This window comes from Drosophila hydei, unplaced genomic scaffold, assembly GCF_003285905.1.
Source record: "Drosophila hydei strain 15085-1641.00,03,60 unplaced genomic scaffold, DhydRS2 tig00008119-arrow-pilon, whole genome shotgun sequence".
NCBI lineage: Eukaryota > Metazoa > Arthropoda > Insecta > Diptera > Drosophilidae > Drosophila > Drosophila hydei.
This window is the reverse complement of record NW_022045830.1, coordinates 3,566,329-3,593,016: the sequence shown is the minus strand read 5'-3', so window position 1 is coordinate 3,593,016 and position 26,688 is coordinate 3,566,329. Positions and strand designations below refer to the sequence as shown.

The 26,688-nt window shown below is 41.6% G+C and overlaps 5 protein-coding genes and 1 non-coding gene across 15 annotated transcripts; 2 read left to right on the top strand and 4 right to left on the bottom strand.

Annotated features, from left to right (window-relative positions):
* Window positions 1-1,338: 1,338 nt before the first annotated feature.
* LOC111592697 (protein RUFY3) lies at window positions 1,339-13,398 on the bottom strand. Of its 4 annotated transcripts, none has more exons than XM_023305072.2 (7): window positions 12,253-12,354; window positions 11,329-12,167; window positions 7,192-7,625; window positions 6,884-7,134; window positions 6,381-6,828; window positions 3,178-3,275; window positions 1,339-2,170 (listed from the first exon to the last, which is right to left on the bottom strand). In XM_023305072.2, exons 2-7 carry the CDS (start codon window positions 12,152-12,154, stop codon window positions 1,516-1,518), a joined length of 2,712 nt encoding a protein of 903 aa, XP_023160840.2. In that variant the 5' UTR covers window positions 12,155-12,167; window positions 12,253-12,354; the 3' UTR covers window positions 1,339-1,515. The 4 variants fall into 4 exon arrangements, with proteins under 4 accessions (XP_023160840.2, XP_023160842.2, XP_023160841.2 ...); XM_023305075.2 differs by lacking the exons at window positions 1,339-2,170; window positions 3,178-3,275; window positions 12,253-12,354 and adding exons at window positions 4,535-5,169; window positions 8,782-8,792; window positions 12,956-13,398 and having other exon boundaries at window positions 11,979-12,037; XM_023305074.2 differs by lacking the exons at window positions 11,329-12,167; window positions 12,253-12,354 and adding an exon at window positions 12,931-13,397 and having other exon boundaries at window positions 1,345-2,170.
* Window positions 13,399-13,581: 183 nt separating this feature from the next.
* On the top strand, window positions 13,582-20,895 carry LOC111592698 (zinc transporter ZIP13 homolog). Of its 5 annotated transcripts, none has more exons than XM_023305076.2 (6): window positions 13,582-13,954; window positions 19,116-19,500; window positions 19,582-19,689; window positions 19,758-20,171; window positions 20,233-20,388; window positions 20,442-20,895. In XM_023305076.2, the coding sequence occupies exons 2-6, from the start codon at window positions 19,290-19,292 to the stop codon at window positions 20,618-20,620; spliced, it is 1,068 nt and encodes a 355-aa protein (XP_023160844.1). In that variant the 5' UTR covers window positions 13,582-13,954; window positions 19,116-19,289; the 3' UTR covers window positions 20,621-20,895. The 5 variants fall into 5 exon arrangements, with proteins under 5 accessions (XP_023160844.1, XP_023160847.1, XP_023160845.1 ...); XM_023305079.2 differs by lacking the exon at window positions 13,582-13,954 and adding an exon at window positions 15,245-15,341; XM_023305077.2 differs by lacking the exon at window positions 13,582-13,954 and adding an exon at window positions 18,775-18,979.
* An 872-nt stretch (window positions 20,896-21,767) lies between these two features.
* LOC111592684 (40S ribosomal protein S8) lies at window positions 21,768-23,246 on the bottom strand. The gene is made up of 4 exons (XM_023305050.2): window positions 23,155-23,246; window positions 22,781-22,887; window positions 22,145-22,556; window positions 21,768-21,923 (listed from the first exon to the last, which is right to left on the bottom strand). Exons 1-4 carry the CDS (start codon window positions 23,156-23,158, stop codon window positions 21,820-21,822), a joined length of 627 nt encoding a protein of 208 aa, XP_023160818.1. The 5' UTR covers window positions 23,159-23,246; the 3' UTR covers window positions 21,768-21,819.
* LOC111592707 lies at window positions 21,995-22,041 on the bottom strand. Its single transcript, XR_002750979.1, has one exon. It is a non-coding gene; the product is annotated as a small nucleolar RNA R442 (small nucleolar RNA).
* Window positions 23,247-23,376: 130 nt separating the features above from the next.
* On the top strand, window positions 23,377-24,571 carry LOC111592683. 2 transcript variants are annotated; one of them, XM_023305049.2, is made up of 2 exons: window positions 23,377-24,216; window positions 24,293-24,571. In XM_023305049.2, exons 1-2 carry the CDS (start codon window positions 23,572-23,574, stop codon window positions 24,557-24,559), a joined length of 912 nt encoding a protein of 303 aa, XP_023160817.1. In that variant the 5' UTR covers window positions 23,377-23,571; the 3' UTR covers window positions 24,560-24,571. The 2 variants fall into 2 exon arrangements, with proteins under 2 accessions (XP_023160817.1, XP_023160816.1); XM_023305048.2 differs by having other exon boundaries at window positions 23,380-24,216; window positions 24,272-24,571.
* LOC111592682 lies at window positions 24,504-26,631 on the bottom strand. 2 transcript variants are annotated; one of them, XM_023305047.2, is made up of 6 exons: window positions 26,543-26,611; window positions 26,251-26,489; window positions 25,995-26,183; window positions 25,297-25,938; window positions 25,041-25,229; window positions 24,705-24,983 (listed from the first exon to the last, which is right to left on the bottom strand). In XM_023305047.2, the coding sequence occupies exons 2-6, from the start codon at window positions 26,479-26,481 to the stop codon at window positions 24,729-24,731; spliced, it is 1,506 nt and encodes a 501-aa protein (XP_023160815.2). In that variant the 5' UTR covers window positions 26,482-26,489; window positions 26,543-26,611; the 3' UTR covers window positions 24,705-24,728. The 2 variants fall into 2 exon arrangements, with proteins under 2 accessions (XP_023160813.2, XP_023160815.2); XM_023305045.2 differs by having other exon boundaries at window positions 24,504-24,983; window positions 26,251-26,631.
* Between the last annotated feature and the right edge of the window lie 57 nt (window positions 26,632-26,688).

Below are 26,688 nucleotides of genomic sequence, written 5' to 3'. Positions count from 1 at the left end.
TAAAAAAATTATAAATTGAACTATAAATAAAATAAAAATTAACTTTGAAATTTCTAAAAAAAATCTTTAAAAATTTTAAAAATATTTTAATGTTGATTGATTGATTGACTGATGAATAATCAATGCATAGCCTAAGGAATAAAGCTTACGCAGCTTTAATTTTAATTGAAAAATAGTAGAAGAATCTTCAAAAACTACACCAAAAGTGAGATATGGATTCAATAAAATATATAGAGAGATTTATGTATTATATACATAAATATATATATTTTACACTGCTTATTTCCCTACAATTTCCTTTGTTATTTAATCAAATTGGCCTGTTTTTTATACTGAAATCTATATACTATGTAATTTTGTTGAGTACCTTCCCAGCCATTGTTCTGTGCCAGGCGAACACTGTTTCCGATTTCGATGAGTTAACCCCCAACAGCAGAGCTGAGCAGCCCGCCCCGCCATGTTATCTAACCCTCAGTTATGTGTGAAAACAACAACTACAACTACAACGACAAAGTACGTGGAAATAAACGCCCCTTTGACAGCTCGTTGAGGGCAACTGTTATTAGTTGAGCTCTCGAATCTGTCCATATGCCTGAGCCTGGACCAGGGCGCGTGGTTCCCAGTCAAATATCGGGTTTATTAACAACACTCTTCCTCTCTCTCTCTCTCTCACTCACTCTCTTATGGTAATGACAACTTTTATAGACCCGCGGGCTGTATTTATGTAGTTTTTTTCATTTTGTAAGCTGCCAGCTGTGAATTTTATTTGATTTAATTAAAAAACTGCGTCCTATGACTTTCTATAATGGCCGACAAATTGACAGACAAAAAATGCCTCTTAATTGTAGTTGTTTCTTTGCTTGGAGTTTATTTTAAAATTGTTTTGCTCAGGAGATATTGAGGGCAGGTACTGCAATGCTAAGGGACAGGTGTACGATCAGTTTTCTTAAGATATATAAAATAGAGAATCAACCATATATATATTTTAAAATCTCATTTTGTTTTCATATTTCCCTATAATATAAGAATCTACATTAAAAAAAAATAAGTATATCTAGTTTAATATGCTGATACAAATTTAAAATTTACCGCCAAACTAAAGGGCTGCACTGTTAACAACTACAACAGTTCGACTATCGATAACACAGTAAATACTAATAAAATACCTAAATGCAAGGTGACCAGTCAACAGCTGTTAAGTTAACAGAGTCTACATACAGCCAACAGCTGTTGTGAAAGTTCAAATTCAAAAGTTCCAAAATAAATATTAAAGCAAATATAAATGTGTAAATACTGTAAACAGTGTATTGTATTTATTTAACACTTAATAAGGCTTCATCTCAAATGATAGGAATATAAAAATACATTTATTGTAAATACGCACGCGCTCACAATTGGCGTAAAATAATTGCTTAACCACAAAAAATGACGTTGAACAATATTTGTTAATAACAAACTATACGTAAATAACTACAATTGTTTAGTATTGTATTTCGAAGTGAGCTTCGTTGTGGATCATTTGCCAGAGGTAGCTGCATAGCACGCATTGCACACACGTACAGGCCGGCCCGGCTGACCCTGTGCATTGAGCAAAGGCAGGGTATGCTCGGAGCAGGCCTTGCAAAAGATCTCGCCACAGCTGCGGCAATGATGCTTCCTGCGCGTCAAATTGAACTCCCGGGTGCAGGCCGTGCAGTGAGTGGTTATGGAATCGGGCGCCCATATGCCCGGCGAGCTAACCGGATTCTCCGGCAACGCCTGCTGCAGCGACTGCGATGAGCCGGAGAGCAGCTGCTGCTGCTGCTGCAGCTGTCTTCGTTCATTGTCCTGGAACTCAGATATCTTCAGCTTACTTACGCTCAGCTGTATGCCCAGCTCCTCGAGCGTTGTCTGCGCCTCCGACCACTGACCGCGCACCTTCTCCAAGTCCAGCTTGAGCTTGTCGTTCTTCTGCCGCTCCTCTTCTAGCTCCTTGACGCACATCTGCAGCGCGGCTATCTTCTCCTTCAGCTTCAGCTCCTTCTCCTGCAAGGATACACGCCATTCGCGCTCGATGCGCGTCTCCGCCTCTGCGCGTGCGGCACGCTCCTCGCTGGCGCTCACCTGCGTGGACAACGTTTGTGAGGTGTTCTTCAATATCTCGCCCAAGTTGCACTTATCATTGGTCCACCTGCGGGCGGCAGAGAAGACATTTTAATACACTCGCTTTTGGGGGCGTCTGTTTATGATTGAGAATGTATTTACAATATACGAGGGTAGTCTGTATACTTTCCCATCGAGTATTGAAATTGTTCAGACTAATCTTTATCTCTTAGACTATTTTAAGTAAAGACAATTAGCTGCTTCTCTAATACTAAACTAGCTCAGTTTAAAACGATTTTCTATAAACTATTATAATACACCTTATATAATGTCACGAAATCTGTAAATTATGAAAGTAGCCCTCTCTGAGCTCACTTAACGAGGGTAGTTTCTATACTATTCAATACATTTTTCCTATATCCTATGTTAACTCTTAGACCATTTTAAGTACTAAATTAGAGCAATCAATATCAAACGATTTTCCATTAACTGCCATATCTTTATTATATAATTATCTGTAAATTGTGGAAATAGCCCTCTCTGAGCTCACTTTATCAGCGCTCGAGTCTGACTCTATGTCTATTTTTACTTTTTTAGTTTTAAAGCTATCGCATCACAGAGTTCGTTCAACTTCTGTATACTAGACTCATTCAGTTCTGACAAATATATTATATAGTTGCCTTAAGAGGTTAACTGACGCTATCTTTATTGGGGCAACATGAATATCTATATCTATATCTATATCTATAGGCATATATATTAAAATCAGGCATAGCATTAGTTCGTTAAGTTTTCCTGCTAAGTTCAGCAATTGGATTTACTATACCTAAACGAACTACCTCTGACTACTGGCAAAGGTAGTACAGATTTTATTTAATTCTTCCTTAGCTAACTTTTACCACACTTCCGAGTTATAGCCTTCACTATATTACATATTCTGTAGAGCCTATAATAAACTTAAAAGCATTTTCAAAATATGCCCAAATCCTCTTCAAAATCTTCAAGTCCTCTTCAACTAATAGAACTTTTCAAACTAAGAATCCTTTTATCAAACAGCTCAGCTCAGCTCAACTGATTTATGATTTCGTTTCTTACTTTTTCTCTAACTGTTCAATTGTGCTGGCCATATCTTCCTTTTGGCACTCTAGTTTGCTCATTAGCTCCGTTTTGTGGGTCAGCGAGGAATTGCAATCCTGTTGATAAAGACAGAGAATGCGAGAATCTTTTGTACGAGATCTTCAAATATGATTATATTTGGGTTAGTACGAAATGAAAGGCTCCAGTTAGGATAAGTTTTATTTCATTGGTTTTAGAGATATTTCTGTATATATATATGTATTAGTGTGTGTGTGTGTGTGGGCGTATGTGTGTGTGTAGTTCCTTTAACATGTATAGATACATACATACATATTTATATAATTACATTTGTTTGTTATTTGACTAGATTGACTTGATTTGAAGTATATATAAATTATATTTAAAGCATTTAGAGATTATATATACGCATATCGAATGAATATATATCGTATAAGTTATAGTAAATCAGCTCTATACATCACGATGTAATGGGGAATACTTAAGATGGGGCTTGGGGCATTCAGCTAATAGCTTATAGTTTGCAGAATCTTCAACAACTTGTTATACGAGCACTATATATATATCTATATATATCTATAACATATGACTTGGGTACTATATATATATATATATAGTACTAGTACTAAAGGCAACGCACATTTTATATTCATTCTAAAATACAAACATTTTGTTAAGCAGTTGCACTCCGAGTTACAGTTAGGTTAATGACTCTACTTATTTGTATATATATATATGGGGACTTGTAGAGCTCAACATTTAGTACTTGAATGGTTTATAGGTGTCCACCTGCCTAGCGTAAATTGCATACAGTGATCGCTTGCTAAGTAGAACTAATGGAAATGAAGAAGAACAGTCTAAAGCAGACAGAGAGAGGAGTCTTAGCTTTTAGTTTAAATCAGTCAATCAATTAAAATGTTGCATTGGTAAATTATAGATAAATTATTCTTTGCGAGATCTTTCACTGAATGATGAGTCAATCAATCAAGCCATATATATAAGATATTTAATATCATATAATATAATAATACAGTTTTCAGTAAAAGACATTTCAATTGAAGAGAATGCATAACTCTAAATCATAGATAAAACGTTGTCCGTCAATCAATCAATCAATCAGTCAAAAAAGTAAAAGTAAATTAATATTATGTATTAATAAATTAAGATAATACAAATTCTTTAACTATAGCAAAAGTGTTGATCTTTAGTCAGTCAATCAATCAATCAAACAGTCAAACCATATCTTAAACATATTAGAAAATATTTAGATATATTATTCACATTTGCTTTCAAAAAAACAGAAAATAATGAAATTTGCAGTTTAGATACAGTGAGGATTGTCAATCAATCAATCAAAACAGTTTTACCTCCCACAGTTAATGTTAATTTTTAAACCGCATCGAACTGCAGTGTTTGGTATAGCGAGCGATCACTGTAGTATATTAAGTAAATGCCTTCTTAACAATTAAATAAAATATAGTTTGTCGCTTTCTAGTCGTCGCCTTGACCTGTCGCCTGCTGTTCCCGGGACAAGGCGTAGTCGCTGCGTGAGCCATCGCCGCCGCCCTTGAAGTGTTGAGTGACAGCCACCGCCGCCTCGGCCAGCTCATCGTTCAGTGATTTGGCAGATGTGGGCGTCTTGGCTGCGGCCTGATCTGGTTGCAATGGCAGCGGAGCCGCGCCCGCCGGCGATTTGCGATAGTTGTTGGGATTGAAGGGCGGTATGCCGTCCATCTTGAGATGCAGTCGCTTCATGGGCGGCCCGGCGTCCTGTTTGTGCTTCTTGGTGAGCGCCTCGAACTTCTGCAGATTCTGCTGGCGACGCGTGTTGGGCGACCGATCGCCGCCACAGCCGGCGCTCACCTGCTGCTGGTCGACGAGCTTCGACTCGTATTTCTTTTCTAGCGATTGTAAAATGTTACCAATTTGTGAGGCTTTCGTTTGCAAACGAGAGACCATCTCGCCCTTCTGTGTGAGCTCATCTTCACATTCCTAATTGAATTTCAAACGGGTTGGAGTAGCGGATATTATCTGATTTGATTTGTGCGGCTTAGCAACAGCCATATTACGATTAGAGGAATATGAATTACTGCATTGGGATATTCGAAACCGAGGCAAATACAAAAACAAACGAATGACTGGCGACCAAATGAGTTTAGCTTAATGAATGTGAGATGAATATGGATGTGTTGTATGTCTCTGTGTGTAGATGAGATGGACGCGAGTAAGAAATTTGGAAAACCCTATGACAGTTGGGCTTGCCCAAAGGGAAGTGGAGACGGGAATCTATAAGTAATATGCATATCAAGCTGGGAGAGAGTTACTCCATTCGATATTCCATAAGTTCAGAAGTGTCCTTAGAAGGGAGACAGCACGGACTGTGGAATCTTATAAGGAATACCCATTGGTTTATCCAGCTTCAAGACTTGGGTTAGCTCTCCGAAATATACCTTGGATATTCCTACATTCCATGTCTAAGTCAGGATTATAAAATATGTTTGGAAATTCATCTAGTTTCACTCTTCAACCTGTTCTTCAATCCCTTTTCAATCTCTTCTTCAACCCCTTCATCGATCTCTTCTTCCTGCCTTTCTTCAACCTCTTCGTCAACCTCTTCTTTAGCCTTTTCTCTAATCCCTTCTGCAAGCTCTTCTTCAACCCCATCAAGCTCTTCTTCCATCTCTTCTTCAACCCCTTCTTTAAGCCTTTCTTCAACCTCTTCGTCAACCTCTTCTTTAGGCTTTCCTTCAATCCCTTCTTCAAGCTCTTCTTCAGCCCCATCATCCTCTTCTTCAACTCCTTCTTCAACCCCATCTTCAATCCCTTCTTCAATCTCTTCTTCAACCCCTTCTTCGATCTCTTCTTCCTGCCTGTGTTCAACCTCTTCTTTAAGCCTTTCTTCAACCTCTTCGTCAACCTCTTCTTCACCCACCTCTTCAACCCCTTCTTCAACCTCTTCTTCAACCCCTTCTTCAACCCCTTCTTCAATCTCTTCTTCAACCTCGTCTTCAATCTCTTCTTCAATCTCTTCTTCAACCTCTTCTTCAATCTTTACTTCAATCTCTTTATCACCTCTTCTTCAACCTCCGCTTCAACTAAATTCCTTAACGTAAATCACGCTTATTTCTTAATAGTTTTTCCCTTGCTTTCTCACTCGCGACCATCTCTAGTTGTGTTTAGCGTCTGTCCTTGTCCATACGCACCTGCAGCTTGCGATACATCTCCAGATTGATTTGCTTTATGTCGTCTAGCTGACGCCGTAGCGATACAATCGTGTCCTGCTTCTCATGAATGTCCTTCTCGAGCAGCTTCATGGCCATATCCGACTCGGCTTTGAGCGAGACTTGCAGATTGAGCTCCTTTTCCAGTTCGTTGCTGCGCTTGCGCTCCTCTGTCAGTTGCGTGCTGAGGCCGTCCACTTTGTCCTTGTCCTTGTCCTTATCCTTGTCTTTGTCCTTGTCACTGCCGCTGCCCGTGGAGCTGTTATCGGAATGATTGTGAGCTGCCTGTTGACTGGCCGACTGACGCATGGCCTGATTCTCGGCCTGCAGAGCGAGCAGACTATTGCGCGCTATGGCCAGATCCTCCTTCATCAAGGCATTGGTGGTGGTCAGGGACTCGACCTTGGCCTGCAGATTGCCCACAGTGGCGCTGTGAAAAGATGAATGCTTAAGAAACGTCGAGAGTAGGGCAATGGCCAACGCACTTCAAATGCCGATTGAGCTCCTCGATATAGTTCTTCTGATCCAGCACGGCAATCATATTGCCCTGTCCAGCGGCATCCAGTTGGGCAACTGGCGCATTCGGCTCCTCATTGAGCTCAGCATTGCGAGAGCTGGAGCGTAGGTACAGCGAAAAGTCAATGACGCCCTGCTGTGAATCGAGATCCTCCTCCTTGACACAGAGATTGCAATCGATGACGTTCAGTCCCACCAAGATGCCCATTATGACAACGATCTAAAAGGCAATGGGCTGGAGGAGTCAGCGGACAAAAGGCAACTGAGCGCAACCCACCTCGTCGCTCATCATCAGAGCATGCGGCTCGTAGTAGTCGTACAGTGAGTCCTCGCGATGTTCGATCAGCGCCTGCAGGTAATCGGATAGCTTCTTCTGCATCAGTGCAATGCGCAGCCAGGCACGCGCCCGTCCTATGTGAGTGCGAACCGTGGGCAAGTCCCTAACACTGGCCGTAATGTCCTGCGCCTCGGGGCAATAGCTTTCGACGCTTTGCAGCAGATCCCACAGCTCTTTGCGCGGCCCCAACAGACCCTTCTTCGGCCGCAGGCCATGGCCCAGCACGTGCTCAATGACAATGAAGAAATGCTGCAGCGGCAAATGATCCGAGTCGAGCATGCGGCCATAGCGCAACGATTGCTCCAGCAGCTCCTTCACGACCAGCTTGCAGATGTTCACCAGATTGCTGCGCTCAATCTCGGCCGTGTCGCGTGCTGCAAGGGAAGAGTCCGAGAGTGGGGCTTTAGTGTGAAGCTGTTATGACTCCGGCTCTGCTAGCTACGCTTCGAAATGCTGTCACGTGCCTTCGCATTAAGTTTCAGAGGAAAAAAAAAAACAATGTGAGAACTCAATAAAGAAATTATTATGAACATTTGTGTGCTGTTCTCGTTGCTGTTGCTCCTGGCGCCCGGCGGTTGTCCCATCTACAGCATCGATCTGTCCACGTTGGAGGTGTCAAATGATTTTCAGAACGAGCTGACGCTGCAATCGATGCTCAGCTCTGAGCTGCAGCAGCATAGGAATCGGCTTAATTCCAATGAGCTCTCGGAGCGTGAGAAGGTGAAACGGCTCAAAGACGATCCGTTTGCTGAGACTGATCAGTTGCGCAGCAGCATTGAGGATCGCATCAGGGCCTCACATTATGCAGCTGCCTCGCCGCAGCTAAGGGACTCTGCTGTCGATATGAGCCTGGAGGAGGAGCAACTGACGCCCCCGTTAATGCCACAAGAGAAATTTAATAGCAATGCCGTCGAACAATGTGAAAGTGGGTTGGAACACTTCATGGGCAGCAATCTCTTTGGCGCCTTTCCCAAGCGCTGCTTTTCCACGGAGGACATAGCGCTCTTGTCGGCACGCAAGGACTTTGAGCTGCTGGTGCCGAGATCCTATCCGAATAACCTGATTGGCGATAGCATTGTCTACACGCTGATGAGGTACTTCAACAGCGTCAATCACGTTGTGAAGCACAAATCGGACATTGAGTCGCGACGCCTGCTGCAGCGAGCCTTCTACGATGCTTTGGGTGGATACCTGAGGTACTATCTGGTGCCGGTGGCTCAGGTGTCCTACTATGCTGGCCGCCTCAAGCTGTGCACCGTGCAGCGTCTGGTCGCACTCTATCGCCAGTGTCTGCGGGTGCTCAACACCAACGGCAATGGATGGAAGATGCCCGAGTTGGATGTCCTTGCCCGACTCAAGCACGTTCAAATTAAGCCCATTAAGCTGAAGGATTCGCATAGCACGGAGAACGATGCCGCCAGCTGTGCGATGCTGGATCATGGCTGTGCCAACGAAGATGCACAGAATGAGATGATGATTGTCCCATTGCCACATCTTGAGCTCGAGGACAGCAATGGCTACTTGAGCAACATCTTTTTGCCCTTCAAGCATCGCCGCATCTACAACCTGCGCTCACCGGACGCCGCTCTTATCCTAGTCAAGTTCTACCAGACGGTGAACAATTGCTATCGGTTCCAGGGCCTGAGTCCGAAGGTGTACAATCAGAAGCTAAGGATGTGGATACGTGAGAATCTGCAGCTGCACTACCGCGATGAGCTGTTCTACCCGGGTCTGGGTGGCATACTTCAAATCTATGAGGCTCTGAGTTACCCTACAAGAGCCTCTGTAGGCGATCAATCCTCGCAGGACGACGACCCTTTGCCGGAGCTAGGCGACTTGAAAGACTATGAAACCCTGCCCGAAGAGGACTTGCTCAACAAGGCGGACAAAAGCAAAAAGCTTAAAAATAAAAACAACAAAAATAAAGCCGAACGCAAGAAGACGCACAAGGAGACGTCATCAGATCGCAAACAGACTCGCATGCCGCGCCAACATAAAGACGAGAACAATCTTGATGAACAATTCATCCAAACGAAGAAGCTTGCACAGGGCGAGGAGTGCATCGATTGCGACGATGAGAGCTATGTGGGCTACGTAGCCGCCTTTCTGGTGCTGGTCTTTCTGTTGCTGCTGTTGCTCATCTGTTGCTGCCTGCACAGGGGCAGAAAAAAGAAGAAAGTTAAAATACAATCGAATAACGTTGCGCCTGTGGTCACGCAAGAAGTAAACGTGCCACCAAAGGAACCACCAGTGCAACAACTTCCGGAAAACCAAGCAAATCAAACCGAATCCAAGAAGAGCGCCTGGAGTTCAATGTTTAAGAAACGCACACAGAAATTGATCAAAAAGTCCATTCCTGTAGACATGTGTGCGACTTCCAAGGGCTCCAGTCCTTTGCACTTCAAGCCCTGCTGCAGTATGGCTCCTGGCATGAGGAACTTGAATGACGTGGAAAATCAGACGCTGCGCGGAGCAGATGGTGAGTCGAACTAATGTTAAAAGAATATGAATAGAATCTCATTATGATATCATCTCATCTACAGGCAATTATTATCAAAGTGATTCGTATACATCGAGTTCGTCGTTAGTTTGCCAATTCCCAAGAAAGTTCATACCCATAAAGGGATGTCGAGAAAAACCCAATGTGTGCAACGGCCAATTGGAGAAGAAACGCTCTAAAACTGCCAGCAAACAGTCGAGCCATCAGTTGCAGCAATCAGAAGAGTTGCAAAATGAAAGATCCAAAAAACACAACGGACAGAGGCAGAGACATTTATCGAGTCAGTTGGACTCGGAGCTCAAAGTGGAAGCAGCTGACGAACGCTGTCTTAACAAGGCTAAATATAAAAGACAAAAGGGCGGACTGGCCTACAGCGCAGAGAGCGATAGGCAGGGGCATGTTGAGCCAGAGATTGTGAAAGACAGAACAAGGGAGAGAACGAGAGAGAAAGAATTAAGTATGACAAACTCAGCTCAACTCAACTCACTCGAAAAACAGACCAGAGTCAGCGAGAGCAGAACGAGTCAAAAGGAACTGTCCAATAAAAGGAAAAGTTCAGGTATGTGGCGAGAGCTATTGAGAGATAATTGAACGTAAAGCTAAGTCTATTTATTACAGAGAATGTCTACAACTATAAAGCTGAGCCAAGTAGTTCGATGGGTATTAAAGCAGAAGTAAAGCCTGAAAATGCCGCACTTAAGATTAAGTCTCAGACTCTGTCCTCACCGGATCATTCAAGTGGCGTTGGCGTGGTAAGTCTCGATTAACATTTGCCTGTGCCACATTTCACACGACTCCTAAACAGTCATCCAAAAACGGAGCCAGCTGGGAAACGACCTTCGACGATGACAGCAAGTGAAGCGCCTTTGGCTGCCGTTCGGTTTTCCTTTTTGTCAATTTCTTTCATTTTTCTAAGCATTTATATTTACTTATTAAAGTTCACTGTGCGTTCGAGTCGACGACGTCATACAATGCACAACGAGATCCAAGATTTGGACTAGATAGTCAGCCAGCCAACGTGACCCCGACAAAAGCGAGTGCAAAGCAAAGAGTGTAATATAATAATGCAATAATGCATGCCAAATCAAGATTATCTAGTAAGTTACTACGCTTATGCTAGACTTTTATAGCAAAGTACAGTGATTGCTGGATAACAAGAAATGTTGAGTCAAGTAGATTTGCCGTGCGCAATCAAAGTCAACTTAACAGGTCGTTACATTGACTCGCTCAGTAGCATAAGCGTAGCAGCGAGCACATAACATTTGCTTAACAGATGCTTAACATAACAGAAAACGTAACATAATAGCTACATAACTACAAAGTTAACATAAGAGAAACTATAACGCTTGCAAATGAACTCAGAGAGAGAGAGAGAGAGACAGAGAGTGACTGTGTGTATGTGTGTGTGAGAGAGAGAGAGACGGCAAGAAGCAACCTACAGAGATGCGACCACTCAGCTAAAGTGCCACCGATGAGGCCCACATTTTTGTGGTGCTGTTGCGGTGCGGTTGCAAGTGCATTTGAGCCGACAACGTCGCACAGACGACGACCGATTAGATTTTCAATTGCCATAATACCGTTATCCTCGAATCCTCCCGCGCTGCCTGTCGACATGCCCGAGTAGCGTTTGCTGTTGCGCTGCCCAAATTGGTGATGCTGCTGCTGCGTATGCGTGCGATGCTGCACATGACCCACACCTGCACCTGCACCACCAACACCACCACCACCACCACCACCACCAGCTGTTGCTGCTGCTGAAGTATTTAAGAGAGCTGCGCCGCCGCCGACTGTCTTCTGTCCATTGGCCACATCGATGTCCTGCAGCTCCTTGAGGCACAGCCATTCGCCGTCCACAGAGACGCGAAAATTGCAGAGATATATGGTGTCCTGGACGCCGCCGGCCAGCTCCTCGTTGGTATTCGCATGCGAGGCCTTTGGCAAGGCAATTGTGTTGCTGCTGTTGGTGCTGCTGCTGCTGCCGTTGTTGTTGTAGGGCTGCAGCTGCGTTTGCAAGGGTGGTGCAGGTGCGGCTGCAATTGCGACGACTGCTGCTGCTGCTGTCTGCGGCGCTTGTGGGGTTGGATTTGCAGCTTTCACTGCTTTTGCCATGCCTGGCTTAGCGCTGCTGCTGCTGCCGGTGGTTGCTGTTGGAGCTGTCTTGGACTTTCCGGCGACTTGTTGTGGCAATTTCTTAGCAACTCCTGCGGCTGCTGGCGTTGTTGTTGGCGTTTTAGCGACGCCCTTCAAAGGACGCGATGAGCTGGAGCCGGCACTGGCTAGCGTAGTCTTGCCACGACTCCCCATGCTGGCGCTGCTGCTGCTACTGTTGTTGTTGTTATTGTTGTTGGTGGCGGCAGCGGTGCCAAGCTTTGACTTCTTTGTCTCCTCGACTAGTCCACGCATGGCGTTGCACTTGCTTCACAAGCGCCCATATAAAAATAGATAGCCAAAAATGAGCGCATTGTACAATACATACAAAAAGCTTGCGGTACACAACATACGTGAAAAAGTTGCTGAGTTCGGCTTGAGGTATCTCGGCTGTTGCTTAGCACAATTCTTTAACAAACACTTTTCTCATATACATATATATATATATAAATAATTATTTAAATATATTTAATAAGACGTTGTAAATAATAATAACGTTTAAGTTGATATTTTTAGGCGCTGCTTTCAGTTATCCTGTTGTTGCGTTGACTAAGACTGAAGCGAAAGCTTCTATTGATTTGTCAACTGAGTATTAGCAGCGCAGCTTTGCAGGAGCTTTCGTTAGGGTGGTTCAAGCGAAACTTTGGCATGTTTGGCAAAATCATATGACGCGCGTCATAAACAAGTAAGTACAGTGGACACTATCTTTAGCCTAAATAGTTCTTTATATTTGTAATAAATATTTTTTGAAATATTTTTCAATAAAATTAATATTTTATTTTAATATACAATATAATACTAAAATCAATGGAATGCAATCAATTTCGCTGTGGGAAAAGTGTTAAGGAACTCGGTAGGAAAAGCTCTTTATTAATGCTTAAAAGCTTCCCCTAATGTATACTCTGCTTAATAAAGCTTTTGGTTAACGGTAGATATTGTTTTGTGACAAGGGCAAGCAGTTGGCATTGCAGTTGTAAAATTGAACTATTCACTCAGGGTAGCTTTCACTGTAGTATATTAAATGCACTCACCGGGCTTTTTCCGTTTGGGCTGCGCATTTGCTGTTGGCATGTTGGAGACTGTAGCCACAGTTTGTGGCTGTTCAGGGTATGTGGTGGTGCCATCGATAATCTCTGAGTTGGCCGCGGCAGCAGCGGCATTTGAGAATTGCGTGGATATCTGATTGATAATATGGTTAGAGATGCTTTCGGTGCGGCGGAATGTGTTACGCAGGCGATTCAATGAAGAGCTGGGCGCAGGCGTTGGCGTCGGTGGCGACGTTGATGTTGATGTTGAGTCGTCGCTTTTCTCATGGCGCACCAATAAATCGTCTGTACTCATTGCACAACACACTGTATCAGATCCACACACACGCGTTAAATATATTCGAACTGATTAGAAATGACGCAAAGTGGGTGGTACTTTTGTTTTATTTTTATTTATTGCACACTAAAAAAAACATAAACAAAGCGCGACAGCCGAAGTGGAACAACTGCAACAGCTGTTGCATGCTACACCAATAGTGTGACCGTTTAGAGCAAGAAAATATTAACTATCGCTGTTTGTGTTATCGATAAATCATGCTTATCTGCTAACAGCTGTGCTCTGCAGCCATATTTGTTTTTTTCGCACGGCCCAAAACAAAACAAAAAGCACTTATATTACCCGTACCTGTTTCATTTCAGCTGTAACAGTCGGCTACGCATCAACTGCGTTTGATAAGAATTCTCAGAAACTTCAACTGGGTCGAAATACCAATAAATCGTATGACAGTGTAACACATAACAAACAAACTTTAACGTTAAGCTTGTAAGCATCTCGAATAAACGTCCCGTTACTCAGTCTCAGTGTAGATTAGTGGCCGGGCAATAACAGCGTCATCTGAAGATCGATACTGCGCATTAAGCATATTTTCGCATTTACTTAGAATAAACAACAACAAAGAAGTTTCGACGCTAAAATGATAAACGAATATTACGTGTGCTAATGCAATGCAGTGGAGTAACGCAACCATTGCGGCAGTATAAACTGCAATCAATCAAACAACTACACACGGTAAGGCGGAAGTGTAACTAACCTACACCCACAAAACAAAAAAAATATTTATATATATGTGTACATTTGTGGATATATATGTATTCGTGTGTAGCAAAGCTTGAAGTTTTGATAACGTCACAGACAACGGCCATATTTGTTTATTTTTGCAAACAGCACTAAATTAATTGAGAATCTGTGCAGTGAGTACCACTCAAATATGGCCGAATTACTTTGTTGACCATAATCAAGGCCGATAACACGCACGAAAACGACAATCAAAACTGCGAAGCTGATGTCTGATAAACAGGTTATACGCCATAGTTGCGCCGTTAGGTCTAATACCCGTCAGCTTGCTAGTAAAATATAAATCTATAACCTTTGTTAATAAATTTTAAACACTGCAATTTCACAATTCTTTGTTATGCATAAGCATTTATACATATAGGTATGTATTTGTATGTGTGTATGCATGCACATATGACATGGATGCAAGGGAGAGCGCTATGCGACGCCATGTTTAGACTTTTGCTCTCAATGACGCCAACTCTCACTCTCTTACTTGCTCTGTATCGCTCTCACCCACGCTGTGCGCACAGCTGATCGACTCACGCGGTCTTGCTCTTATCATATCGTCATTGCGACTGTTGCTTTGTTTTTGCACTCCCATCAATATGTGTTTGGTTTTGTGTCTGTGCACACATTTTGAAGTGCTAATAACCTATGATCAAATGTTTCTGTTTCGGTCCAAATTTATAGCAAAGTCAATAAAACTTTAGCGCAGTATAACAGTTTTCGATATTTTACTGTAAACCGTTACAAACTTTAATACACTTGTAAGGGGTATAATAGGTTTTTAGCGTATTTCTGCACTTTCCTTTTCAAAATTCTCCTGATCAATGTGTAGCGTTTTATCAGCGTTGCATTCTCGCTTTGAAATTGTTGAAAACGTGATCATTCCAAGAAAATCAGTTTATACTTGTTAATTTATAGTCTATATCATTCTACGAATGTCTCTTTTCTCTCTGTCACTATCTCGCTGTTCCTTTCTGGTACTTTCTATCCAGTACTTACAAGTTTAGTGCAGCGCGCAAAATAATCTGCGCCCTTTAGAAACATATAAAGTACAAAGCAAGCTGATTATAATTGAATCATCTGTGTGACAACGGCTGCTCCATAGCTACATTGGGAAGCCCCCGCCTCCAAAATAGAATACTGCAACTGCGGCACAGTCACTCGCTCTCAGCTGCTGGTTTGCTTAAAGGCCACGGCATCGCGTAGCAGCCGCCAGAACGAGCCAAGTCGCTGGCGCGATAAGACGCGCAAAAAGAAAGGAAAAAATATAAAAAATACCAAATACAAAATTCTAAAGCTGGGAGTATAAATTTCCGCATTAGCCGCAAGTCAAGTGAGTGCCAGAGCGCTTGGTATTGTGTTTGAGTTGGAAGATAAACCAATACACAAATGAATATACATATGTATAAATATGTATATGCTCAAATACATAAATACAAATACATAGACAAATTCACGGATGCCACAAATCAAGTTCAAAGCACCGGCAAACGTAGCCGGCGGCGCGATATTTCGTCAATTTGTGTCGAGAGGCAAAGCGACATACGTGTGTGAGGCTTTTGTCCTCCATATCTATAGAGATGTATATAGTTCTATATATATATATATATATGTACATCATACACATACAATACAAGTGCCTATGTGTGAGTGTATTTCAATTTCTGCAATTGAAATGTGTTTTGTTTGTGCGTAATATAAAGTCTTTACTCTGATATCAAGAACTGTACTCCCGTCCAATCTATTTCGTATTCATTTTTGATTTACACTCTTTGGGTCTGCGGTTCTAGCCTTAAGCTATCGAAAAAGAAACAACAAAAACAGCAGCAGACAGGTCTTAACCAAGTTTACCTTGTTTTTCGTGTTAGTTTATTTAAACAAATGGCTCGAAAGCATCATAAATATGTACACATAAACCTTAACTGCGGGAGAGACTTGTAATGTTCAACATTTTACTTTATTTTATAGATAGATATATATATATATATGTGTGTGTATGTGTGTGTGCCAGTCTGACATAGAAAACATATGTATATATAATATATATGTACATATAGAGACTTTTCAACTGATAGTACTCATAGCAAAACTGTATAAACTTGCCTGATCAGTACTACTAATACGATGAATCAGAGTGAATAGATGTATATATATAGTCTGTGCGGTCTGATATATCTATTTAAATGCTTTACACATTCGCAACAATATGGATTACAAGTGCCCCGATAACCTTGGAACAAAGAAACTATTAAAGTTGGTTTTACATATCTTTTTCTGGATATAATATTTTTTTGTTTGGTTTTTATAAATTTGATAAGAGAACCGCAGGCGACAGTTAACTACTAATCAACAAGAAATGCATTTATTTACCAACAAGCAAAGTTAATTGTCCAATCAAAAGAAAATTAGGCGTGCGAGTGATAGACTAGCAGAGTGTCAGCAATGATAGACTAGCAGTTACTCTGTACTCAAGACTGAGTTGAGTTTGCTTTCTTAGATACATATTCTGAGTAGAGTTATTATGGAGTATCGTCAATATATCATTAAAGACAAAATCTAGAAACATTCAATTTAAAATTTGTATTAATTATTTAATTAGATTGCGTTCAATTAAGTTTACAAATTCAATAATATCAAAGCTTGATTCTTGTTAAGACACCGAGCATACCCCAACTTACACAACTTTCAAATACTGTAGAGCAGAACAACTAGTAGACAATCAAAAAACTGTTAACTACTTCAAGTTGGCTGATAAGCAAAAAAGAAGCACAAACACAAATGCAGTCGCAGTGGCTGACGCTGTCGGTGTCGCCGTCGCAGTCGCTGACGCCGTCGGCGTCGCCATCTTCGTCTCCGTCGACGTCGCTGCTAATGCTGTTGGCATTGATGACGCTGCTCGGCTGAGTTGCCAGTTGGCTGTTGTTGAATCGAAAACGTTTAAACGTATTTGCTATGCCTAAAGGCGGCATTGGTCAACGTATACGTGATATTTTCAAGTGCTCAGGGTATTCGGCGAACGGCGGGCGATCAATCAGACACAATTTGTACACGTTTCTGCAGCGATTTATCCATAGTTGACAACGCGCTGACACTTGGAGCCAGTTGCTGCTGCTACGGCTCGGACGCGGGCTTTGTGGTGGAAGCACACATAAGTCGCCTATATCGAGTCTATATCTTCGACACGCTCGTATTGCCATTTAGCAGGGTCTAGGCATATCTATCTTATCGCTATCAAAATTGAACAGTTTAAGCTGCATTGTGCACATCAAATCAAAATATAAAAAAAAGTCTCAAGTGAACTCTAAATGTGGGTCGTAAATCACTGAGTAGCCCGAACCAGAGAGCTTTATCTGCCAAAGTTTCCCAGTGGTAACGAACTCTTGGCCACATTTCGCCCATGTTCAGTCTGCTTCTGCCTGTCATCGACTGAGGATTTGGATTGTGTTTTTCTACAAACTTTCGATTTTCCTCAAAGTGAGCGTTCGCTTCTTATCGTGTGTTTTGTGTGAGTTTGCGCTCATAAAGCTCGTCTTCCTTGAGCCGAACGTGTTTGCATGTTGCCCATGTGGCAGGCATCGCATTACACGGCTCGAGGCTTATCTCTGTACAACAAAGACTACAAAGACTTGGTTTTTAAATAAAGCTAATTTTGTTAGACTGTAACAGTTGAATAATAATACTTGGGAAATCAACTCAGAGATATAATAAATTCTAATCTAAATGTTTTTACCCTACGTGTCTATACTCTGGTTAATTATTTGTGACAGTTAAAAAGCGCAACTGAAGCTATTCCTCAAATTGAAATTAGTGAAAAAATGAAAATTGCAATGTTATAAAATAATATGAGTGTCATTTATATATGTTTATATATTTTGCTTCAATTAACATTTCAGTTAAAAAATTAGACATTTTACAATAGCTATGAGACTACATATGTTAAATTAACGTATAATGAGTGGTTCTGTTAAATGTAATGTTATGAAATGTTATATTATGCCTTGTTATGTTATGTTATGCTCTGCTCCACATCAAAAAAGTCTGTACAGCAAATAATGCAAAATATATGCGAGGGTAGTTTGAAAAACAAGTAACAATGTTGCAATTAAGCGACACCGACCTCAAAATACTTGCTCCTTATGGACGTAGATTTATTCATTATACATTTCCGCTCTATATAAGTATTTATTTATTCACTACAATAATAATGTTTGTGATGTATGTTGTGGTATTTGCCACGCGTATTGGAATAGTCTTCACACTTATAAGACATGTTTATCAAAGAGTATATCCTCTATATAAAAATTTCCAGTCTTTAATATTGCACATAACTAATATAATTTTCTCACTTAGTGAAACAGTATAAAAAAATTAATTCACATAAATAAATTCCTTTCTGCTTCAATTGCCAAGTTCGAGCTGCATATTTTCCAAACTCCCCCCTCATATGTGTATGGGAAATCAATTATATATAAGTATAATTATTATTAATTTAAATGCATGATAACATGCGTAAAATAAGACTGTACGCTTAAAGATAAATTCAATATTTCTGATATTTCAAGCGGAAATATAAATAATATGATAACTATGATAACTACAACGACTATCGCTAATATTCCAATAGAAACTAATCACTAGATATTAATAGGAATCTTAGAGCTCTAAAAAACTTTGTTGAAACTTATTTTCGAACGGTCAATTTAAAGTATTGTTTTTTTTTTAAACGTAAATCCTTTTGGAAGTAGAGTCGCCCGACTTAGCGATAGCTGTCGCATTTTACAGACAACTCTCCAGTTATCTGTTCATATTTAAGCTGAGTGATACTTGAGTTTTACACCAGACCCGCTTATCGATGTGACGTCCATTGTCCGCTTTCCGTAGGGGGGATTTAGGCATCAATCAGCCAGCGACATGAAGGCGGTTGCTAGGCGACCGGGCGAGAAACTTTGTTGTTGACTCAACATATGACATGTAATCCTGCTATCACAGTAATACTCCAAAATTCTCGTGTGAAATCATAATATAAATTCTACACTTAAACACAATGTTTATATAATATCTTTAAGAAACCCAAATATTTGAATGCATTTTTTGTTGGGCTTTGCAGCTAAGACGGCATACGGTAATTCAATTGGCTCAAGCACTGCAGTTGGAGGACATGACAAGGCACTGACAGCCCATTAAGTGAAATACCAAAGACTGTGAACACCCCCTAACTAGAAGAAGAGATATAAACCAAGCGCAGTCCACGCGATCAAATTAGCAAGCAAAATCCGTCAAGATGAATGTGAGCAGCAGCTTTTTTGACGATCACTTTGGTCTGATTTACTCAAGTCTGGTCAATCAATATGTGCCCGAATATATCAAGAATATGGAATATACACCCTGGGTCTTCTCACTGCTTGGCTCAGTAGTGATTGGACTCAGCGGTATATTTCCATTGCTCATAATACCCACAGACGAAAAAATGGCCAAGGACGGCTACAAAGATCGTGAGTGAAAATAATTATAATCTATTTTTTATACAAATATATATATATATATCAATATATATATAATTTTATATCGTTCAGCTGCTGAGTCTAAGTTTTTGCGCGTGCTGCTTAGCTTTGCGGTGGGCGGACTCTTGGGTGATGTATTTTTGCACTTGCTGCCAGAGGCTTGGGAGGGCGACAATCAGAGTGAGTATATTCTCTTGGGATTGTCTCGATGATTGGCATTGAATGTTATTGAAATACTCTCGCTACAGCTGCCGATAATCATCCATCGCTGCGCTCTGGCCTGTGGGTGCTTTCCGGCATACTCATCTTTACCATTGTCGAGAAGATCTTCTCGGGTTACACAAGCGCTGATGAGCAGAATCCGCAGCCTAAATGCGTCGAGATTGCTAACTGTCTGCTCCGTCGTCATGGCGGCAAACTGCCAGAGGGCCAGACCATGGATAGCTGCGGCGGTGCCTGCGACATTGAGGATGTGGACAAAATGTGCTTTTTGCGTGAACGCGAACTGAAGTCCAAGGAGCCAAAGGATCAGCCCAAGAAAGTGGCCGGCTATCTAAATCTGTTGGCCAATTCCATTGACAATTTCACGCATGGGCTAGCGGTCGCTGGATCGTTTCTGGTCTCATTCCGGCACGGAGTGCTGGCTACCTTTGCCATACTGCGTGAGTACTCAAGCCGGAGTATTTAAGTTTTGGCATTGCCTAACAGTTTCTACGTTTGCAGTGCACGAAATTCCACATGAGGTCGGCGACTTTGCCATATTGTTGCGCTCCGGCTTTAGTCGATGGGATGCGGCACGCGCACAGCTGCTGACGGCTGGCGCCGGCCTCTTGGGCGCTCTGGTGGCCATTGGCGGTTCGGGCGTCACCTCGGCCATGGGTAAGCAGCATCGCAGTCAGATTTAAGCTAAGCTAACATTTTCTCTTTTGCAGAGGCACGCACATCCTGGATCATGCCGTTTACCGCTGGCGGTTTTCTGCACATTTCATTGGTTACAGTATTACCAGATCTCTTGAAGGAGGACGAGCGCAAGGAGTCTGTCAAACAGTTGCTGGCGCTAGTCTTTGGCATTGCCTTGATGGCCGTCATGACCATGCTCTTCGAGCACTGAGCGAGGTACTCCAAACAACAGCAGAAACAACAACAACAGCGCCAGCAGTAGCAGCAGCAATAGCAATAGCAACAGCAACATTTATCCGTTGCTTTATAAATTGTTTTGTTATTTTTCTTTAGGCCATTACAAATCCTAAATTGTCATTGGCAGCAGTAGAATTTAAATTTTTGTTGTAGATCTTTCGATTTATGACATTGTGAGTCGTCCTGCTTGTGTTATGTAATTATAGCCAACTAATACGAATGATATTTGAACTATTGTTATTAATTACGTATAAATATATATTTTTGTACCATCCTGTTTGAAGTCGGCTTGCAGAGAATCGAGTGAAAACTTATATACTTTATGAATATATCTCGCATTTAAGTATGAATCGAAAAGTGTGTTTTTATTTCCGACTGATATAAATCGATGTCATCCGTTCGACATTAAGTTTTAGCAGCAAACTAAGGATAAAGTAACTGACAAAGAAATTAAAATTTTAGATAAAAGCTTGAGCATCATTCGAAGACTAATTCCGACTTCTGATAGAATAAATGGGAATAAAAATCTTCAGATTAAGAATCTAAGCATTTGACAAGTGTTAATTTATAGCGGTAATTTGGAAATGTGCATGAATATTAACATATATATATTAGTTCAAGCAATTTAGTCATTCAAAGTTAAAAACTGCTGTTGAAATTCTATAGAACATGTAAGAATTAAAATTTTAAGTTCAAGATCTTGTTAACCAACAGATTCGACAAATTGGAATTTCAGAATTATCTTTTGTTGTAGATATAAAGATCACAAAATATATTTTGGAAGTTCTCACTATCCATTCTCTTTCAAAATTGTTATATATTTTTACAACATAAACCTTGAAAGCAGTTAGTCCTTCCATGCATATATATATATAATAAATTCATACAAGCAACGCATTAAGCCAATTTCTTTCATACCCAGCAAATAGTATCCGTTAATACAAACTCAATTACCACGAATTCTGAGCATTGATTTATCCATTCCACTTTTGTTGTTTTAATTAAAAATTACAAACATCAACTATTTAACATAGTTCTATACAGAACGCACACACACGCACGCAGTCGATAGAGTAAAATGTGTTAAATGTTTCTTCTTATAAAAAAAACAAGCCGTTTTATTTGTTTTCTGTTTGCAAATCAGTTGTTGTTTTGCATTCTTATCTAGTGCGTTTATTTCTTAGACTTGATCTTCTTAAGGTAGAATTCCAATTCCTTGCCTTCCAGAATGTAACCATCGGAGCGACCGCACTGGCCGGGGCGGGACGAAACGCAAGCTGTTTGATAAAAAAATATAATTTATTAATATGCGAAGCAACATGTTATATATAAATAAAATGTAAAAAGCTCTCAGAGTAACTATGACAAGCGTAATTCACGCCCAACAGGCTTGCATCTCACTTAAAACAAGATTGATGCAATAAGATAGTTGGATCGCTAAAGGTTTTACATCATCGAATTTTTACTGATTATTTGTAAGAGCAGTGAAAACACATACCCAAGATGCGACCAGAGGTGAACTGATCCTCCAAAGCCTGCTCCACCTTGCCGTACTTTTGACGCTCAAGGTACTTCTTCATGACCTTGTCGCTGCGCTTCTTGGTGAGCACATCGTTTTCATCCTCCTTCTGCACGTGCTTGGGATTACGTTTGCGACCCAGAGGCAGCACATAGTGTGATTCGTACCATTGACGGAATGGCGTCGCATCAATGACCACAATGCTGTTCTTCACCAGCGTCTTGGTGCGCACCAACTCATTGTTGGAGGCATTGTAGACGACATCGGCGATACGTGTTTTGCGTGCAACACCCTCCGAAGCCCAGGCAAAATTGCCAGTTTCCAATCGCAGAGCGCGCAATTTGGTATTGCCACCACGAGTGCGCACCTTGTGCACGCGGGAACCGCCAAGCTGCAAATACATATACAGAGTTGCCAGACATTAGCAATACAATATTTTAAAATTAATTCTATTCCAAATAAGCAGTCAGTAGTCCGAACATAATGCTTCAATCATCAATGATTCGCACGAACAAGTCGGTGCGTTTACAGTTGACACGCGTTAACATCATTTTATTGCAAGTATAAATACAACAATGGCGGCAGCGAACAGGCGGGAGCAGGTACGGCACTCACCTTGGTATTGGCAGCGGGACGGCCCAACTCGAACTTGCGCTTCTTGCGGAGCGACTTGCGCTTGCCACCAGTGGCGCGACGCTTATGTGCACTATCACGGCTAATACCTTGAATAATACAAAAGTAAAGGCACACACATCAAAATAGGAAATACATAGCAGAGCCAGTTGAAACATCAAGAAAACCTTAGCACGCGGTACTGCTTGCTACTCAGACTTTTAATGCACAAATATATGGTAAAATTCATAATTTTTCTATAATACACATATGCATTGTCAACGGGCACGTAATTTGCGCACTTTTTGTTATTTTTATGCATTTCACAGTCGATTTTCTTGATATTTTAACACATTTTGCACTAGCCGACGACTCACCCATGTTCGAGTAAAAAGCGAGAAAGAAAGGAAAAGACACGCACAACCTCGTGTCAAAAATTTTTTAGGTTATCGACTGACAGTGATGGGCAGCACTTCGGCAGAGTTGCATTTTAAGCAAATTACTGTCCACTTACAATGGAAATAAATTGAGTATATATCGAAGTTATCGATACAATATCTAATTTATTAATTGACAATTCCACCCTACACGAACTAGCAGTTCCACAATGCCTCCAAAACCAACAGCAACAGCACTTTTGTTCGATATTTGCCAATTATCGATATATCGATGAATTTCTTACATCCCTACTGTACATGAACTAGAAAAATATAACCCAAGCCAACTCGGAGCAGCATAATTTGTTGATTTTGCGCGTACTAGTGAAATCAAAACAAAAAACAACAAATGTAATCATGGTTGGCCGGAATGCCAAAGCGCTGTCACATTTCCACCGCCTTACCGAGTATATTGTGCAATGCAAGCACTGCGATAAAACTCTCTCATCAAAACATACATCTTCCAACTTGACGCGCCACCTAATCCGTAATCACAAGTTATTAGCGCGAGCGATATTTGCCGGGGACGAGGGAAAAATGCTAGCAGAGCTAAAGGAAGAGTTAAATGCACCAGATCCTGAGCCTGATGTTCACATGGATGTCAATCTGGTTGAGCGGGAGACCAAAACGGCGGTGCGCACAATTATTGACAACCAGCATCAGGCTCGCCAGGAGCAACATCATGCCGAACGCAATAAAGTCATAGGCAAAAACAATAAACTGTGGGCGCATTTTGTGCGCATATCAGAGTTTATGGCCAAATGTAAACATTGTAGCAAAACGCTATCCTCGAAACATTCATCGTCCAATCTGATGCGTCACATTATTCGGCGGCATCATAATTTGTCGAAAAACCTGAGCTACTCTCAACACAGCCTGATATCGCCAAAGAAGGAGCTAATGCAGCATGATGACCGTAGGCAGGGCGATCCATTGGAAAAGGTCGACTTTGATGATGTGGATAGCATCATTGAGAAGGTCACGGATCACATGGACGATGAGGTAAGCCATAGATAGAAATACATTTAAATGTACAGCGATTACATTTTGATTGAAGTTTACGTCGGTCTCGCTACAGGAGCCCTTCTACGAATATGTTGTAGACAATGCAGATGTCATGGTACCGCGACATTGTGATGAGGATCCTTCGAATATGGCCCACGCCCTGGAACATCCGGGTGACACGAATTCAATGGGCGAAGCAACCACGCAACTGGATGAAAAGCTGAAAGCGGAAACAATATATTACAATGAAATGGCTGAATTAGCAAGAGCGAAACGGCGATTAATTGATCTGCAAACGAAGAAGCTTTTACTTGACATGAATGTAGTTGACGGTAACTAATTTAGAGAGTTCGCCAGGGCCCCTTGCACACAATTAATTTGTTATTTATGATTAAACAATAATGTTAGATGGTCTATGTAACAATTTGAAATACAATTACATTAAACTTAAATATAAAAAGAAAAGGTCAGTAGGGTTCGTAGTAATAAAGATTTTGAAGTTTTAGCAACTAGCTAACTTGATGCTGTCCCTGTCCAGCTTTGAGCTTCTCAATTTCCAGGCGCTCTTTGAGCACCTGTTGCGCCACTAGAAACTTTTGCATGCGATAGAAGCCAGCCTTCTCGCTGAAATACATCGCTTGTTGACGTAACAGATCCTCCTTTAGCTCACGCATAACCGGCGTATCGTCTGCCTGTATGGTTGTTGTCACAAGCTGGGCATCCGTGCTGTCATTGCTGTAATCGGAAACAACATTTTCGCCCGACTGCACAGACAATGTATTTCCATAGCGATTACTTTCAACTGTAAAATGTTCACCAACCTCTTCAACATTCTGCATATCTTCATCAATTTCAATCAGATCATCGTAGAGCGCATCCTCGGCAATGGCATTTGATAGCTTCACCTGCTCACTGACTTCACCGGCAACAGTCGCATTGTTACCTTCACCGACAACTTCCGTATAGAGGGCGGCAAACTCTTCATCCTCCTCTTCCGTGGGAGCGAAATCCTAAGCAATAACAAATGATGATTATATTGATCTACTATATATATGATATTTTTTTGTATTAACATACTTCATTCGGTTCTCCGCGCATTGCCGCGCTATGGATCTTAATCATGTGCTTGCTTATGATGTCCTCCACTTTGTCGGATTGCACGAAGTGCTCCTCGCACATTTGACACTTCCATACGGAGGGATCGTTGGTGGATTCGCAAAAAGCGAAAAATGAGCTATCATCAAATTCAAGGGCTTCAGCTTTGATCCGCCCATTTGACTCTTGTGCGTTCCACACAATATTGTGCATACGATGCAGATGTCGTTGTAGATTGCTTGTGCCCTGATACGATAGATTCTTGAGGCAAACGCGACAGCGTACAGTATCATCAGAAATGCGTGTGATGTATCGCCAGACCAGGCTGGCGCTCATGTTGCTCCTACGCGGATTCTCATTTGTGCTGGACGTGGCTGCTTCTTGCACTTTATCGGGAGTTTCGATTTTCACCGGCGTCGTTTCGTCTATAATGCCGTGCCGGCGTTGCAGATGGGTTATAACATTGGCCGTGCCATGGAATCGCATGCGACGATTGCATATTGTGCAAAGGACTGTATCGTTTGTCAGCTTCTCGCAATGATTCCATACATAGCTGGAACCTCTGCGCTCCTTTTTGGATGAATGTTCCATGGACCAACGCACGTTGATTGGCATTTGCTTGGCCTGCAGATTAATGACTTTTTCTTAAAGAATCCTGAGCTACGATTCGCTATACTCACAACTTCCTCCAGTTTTTCAGAATGCATGCGCCTCAAATGTTTTGTGATGTTAGAAGTATTGCCACCACCAAAATACAACACTTTTTTACATATGTGGCACAGAGCACGCTTCTCATCCAGCTTGGTGCAAAAATTCCAGACGAAACTGCGATTCGGTCGACCTTTCTTGACTGCATCCTGTTGATGATGCTGTTTTGGAGAGCATTGCAATATATACAATATATGATTCGAAAACAATTTTATAGGATTCACCCACCTCCGCTAGGCCATGCACTGCTTGTAAGTGCCTGCTTAGGTTGGTTGTTCTGTTGGCAAAGGTTTCGTTGCACACTGTACATCTAAACACATTCGAGTGGTCAGGCACTGGACTAAAGAACCTCCAGACGAAGCTCTGACGCTTGTGCGTTGGTAGCAGGGGGATTGTATTTTGGCTTTCCATTGTTTCATCGACTTCATGGTCGGCTACAGAATCACTGTCCTCGGACATAGTTTTACCTGGTTGGCTCGAATAGAAATGCAATGCTTCTAACTGAAACAAAGTTATTTACAATTACTGTTGCAGTTTTCCCTCGTTAATATTCTAGGAGAGTTCAATTGGCTTGTTTTTCAATAAGGTTCGATAACTAATGCAATGGCTGGTTCGCTGATGAACTGATTCGAGGCAGTCATATGAAAGGTTACCCTATTGTAAAAA

Coding starts and splice junctions, on each gene's coding strand:
- LOC111592697 (XM_023305072.2), bottom strand. CDS start 12,154: ATGCGTGGACTAGTCGAGGAGACAAAGAAGTCAAAGCTTGGCACCGCT. Junction 7,135..7,191: donor CTCTGATGATGAGCGACGAG/GTGGGTTGCGCT, acceptor ATTGCCTTTTAG/ATCGTTGTCATAATGGGCAT. Junction 2,171..3,177: donor ATTGAACAGTTAGAGAAAAA/GTAAGAAACGAA, acceptor TGCCGCCCGCAG/GTGGACCAATGATAAGTGCA.
- LOC111592698 (XM_023305076.2), top strand. CDS start 19,290: ATGAATGTGAGCAGCAGCTTTTTTGACGATCACTTTGGTCTGATTTAC. Junction 19,501..19,581: donor CAAGGACGGCTACAAAGATC/GTGAGTGAAAAT, acceptor TATATCGTTCAG/CTGCTGAGTCTAAGTTTTTG. Junction 19,690..19,757: donor TTGGGAGGGCGACAATCAGA/GTGAGTATATTC, acceptor CTCTCGCTACAG/CTGCCGATAATCATCCATCG.
- LOC111592684 (XM_023305050.2), bottom strand. Junction 22,557..22,780: donor GTCCCGCTGCCAATACCAAG/GTGAGTGCCGTA, acceptor ATGTATTTGCAG/CTTGGCGGTTCCCGCGTGCA. Junction 21,924..22,144: donor CACCTCTGGTCGCATCTTGG/GTATGTGTTTTC, acceptor TTTATCAAACAG/CTTGCGTTTCGTCCCGCCCC.
- LOC111592683 (XM_023305048.2), top strand. CDS start 23,572: ATGGTTGGCCGGAATGCCAAAGCGCTGTCACATTTCCACCGCCTTACC. Junction 24,217..24,271: donor CGGATCACATGGACGATGAG/GTAAGCCATAGA, acceptor TTTTGATTGAAG/TTTACGTCGGTCTCGCTACA.
- LOC111592682 (XM_023305045.2), bottom strand. CDS start 26,481: ATGTCCGAGGACAGTGATTCTGTAGCCGACCATGAAGTCGATGAAACA. Junction 25,230..25,296: donor TGCGCGGAGAACCGAATGAA/GTATGTTAATAC, acceptor GTTATTGCTTAG/GATTTCGCTCCCACGGAAGA. Junction 24,984..25,040: donor ATATGCAGAATGTTGAAGAG/GTTGGTGAACAT, acceptor TTGTCTGTGCAG/TCGGGCGAAAATGTTGTTTC.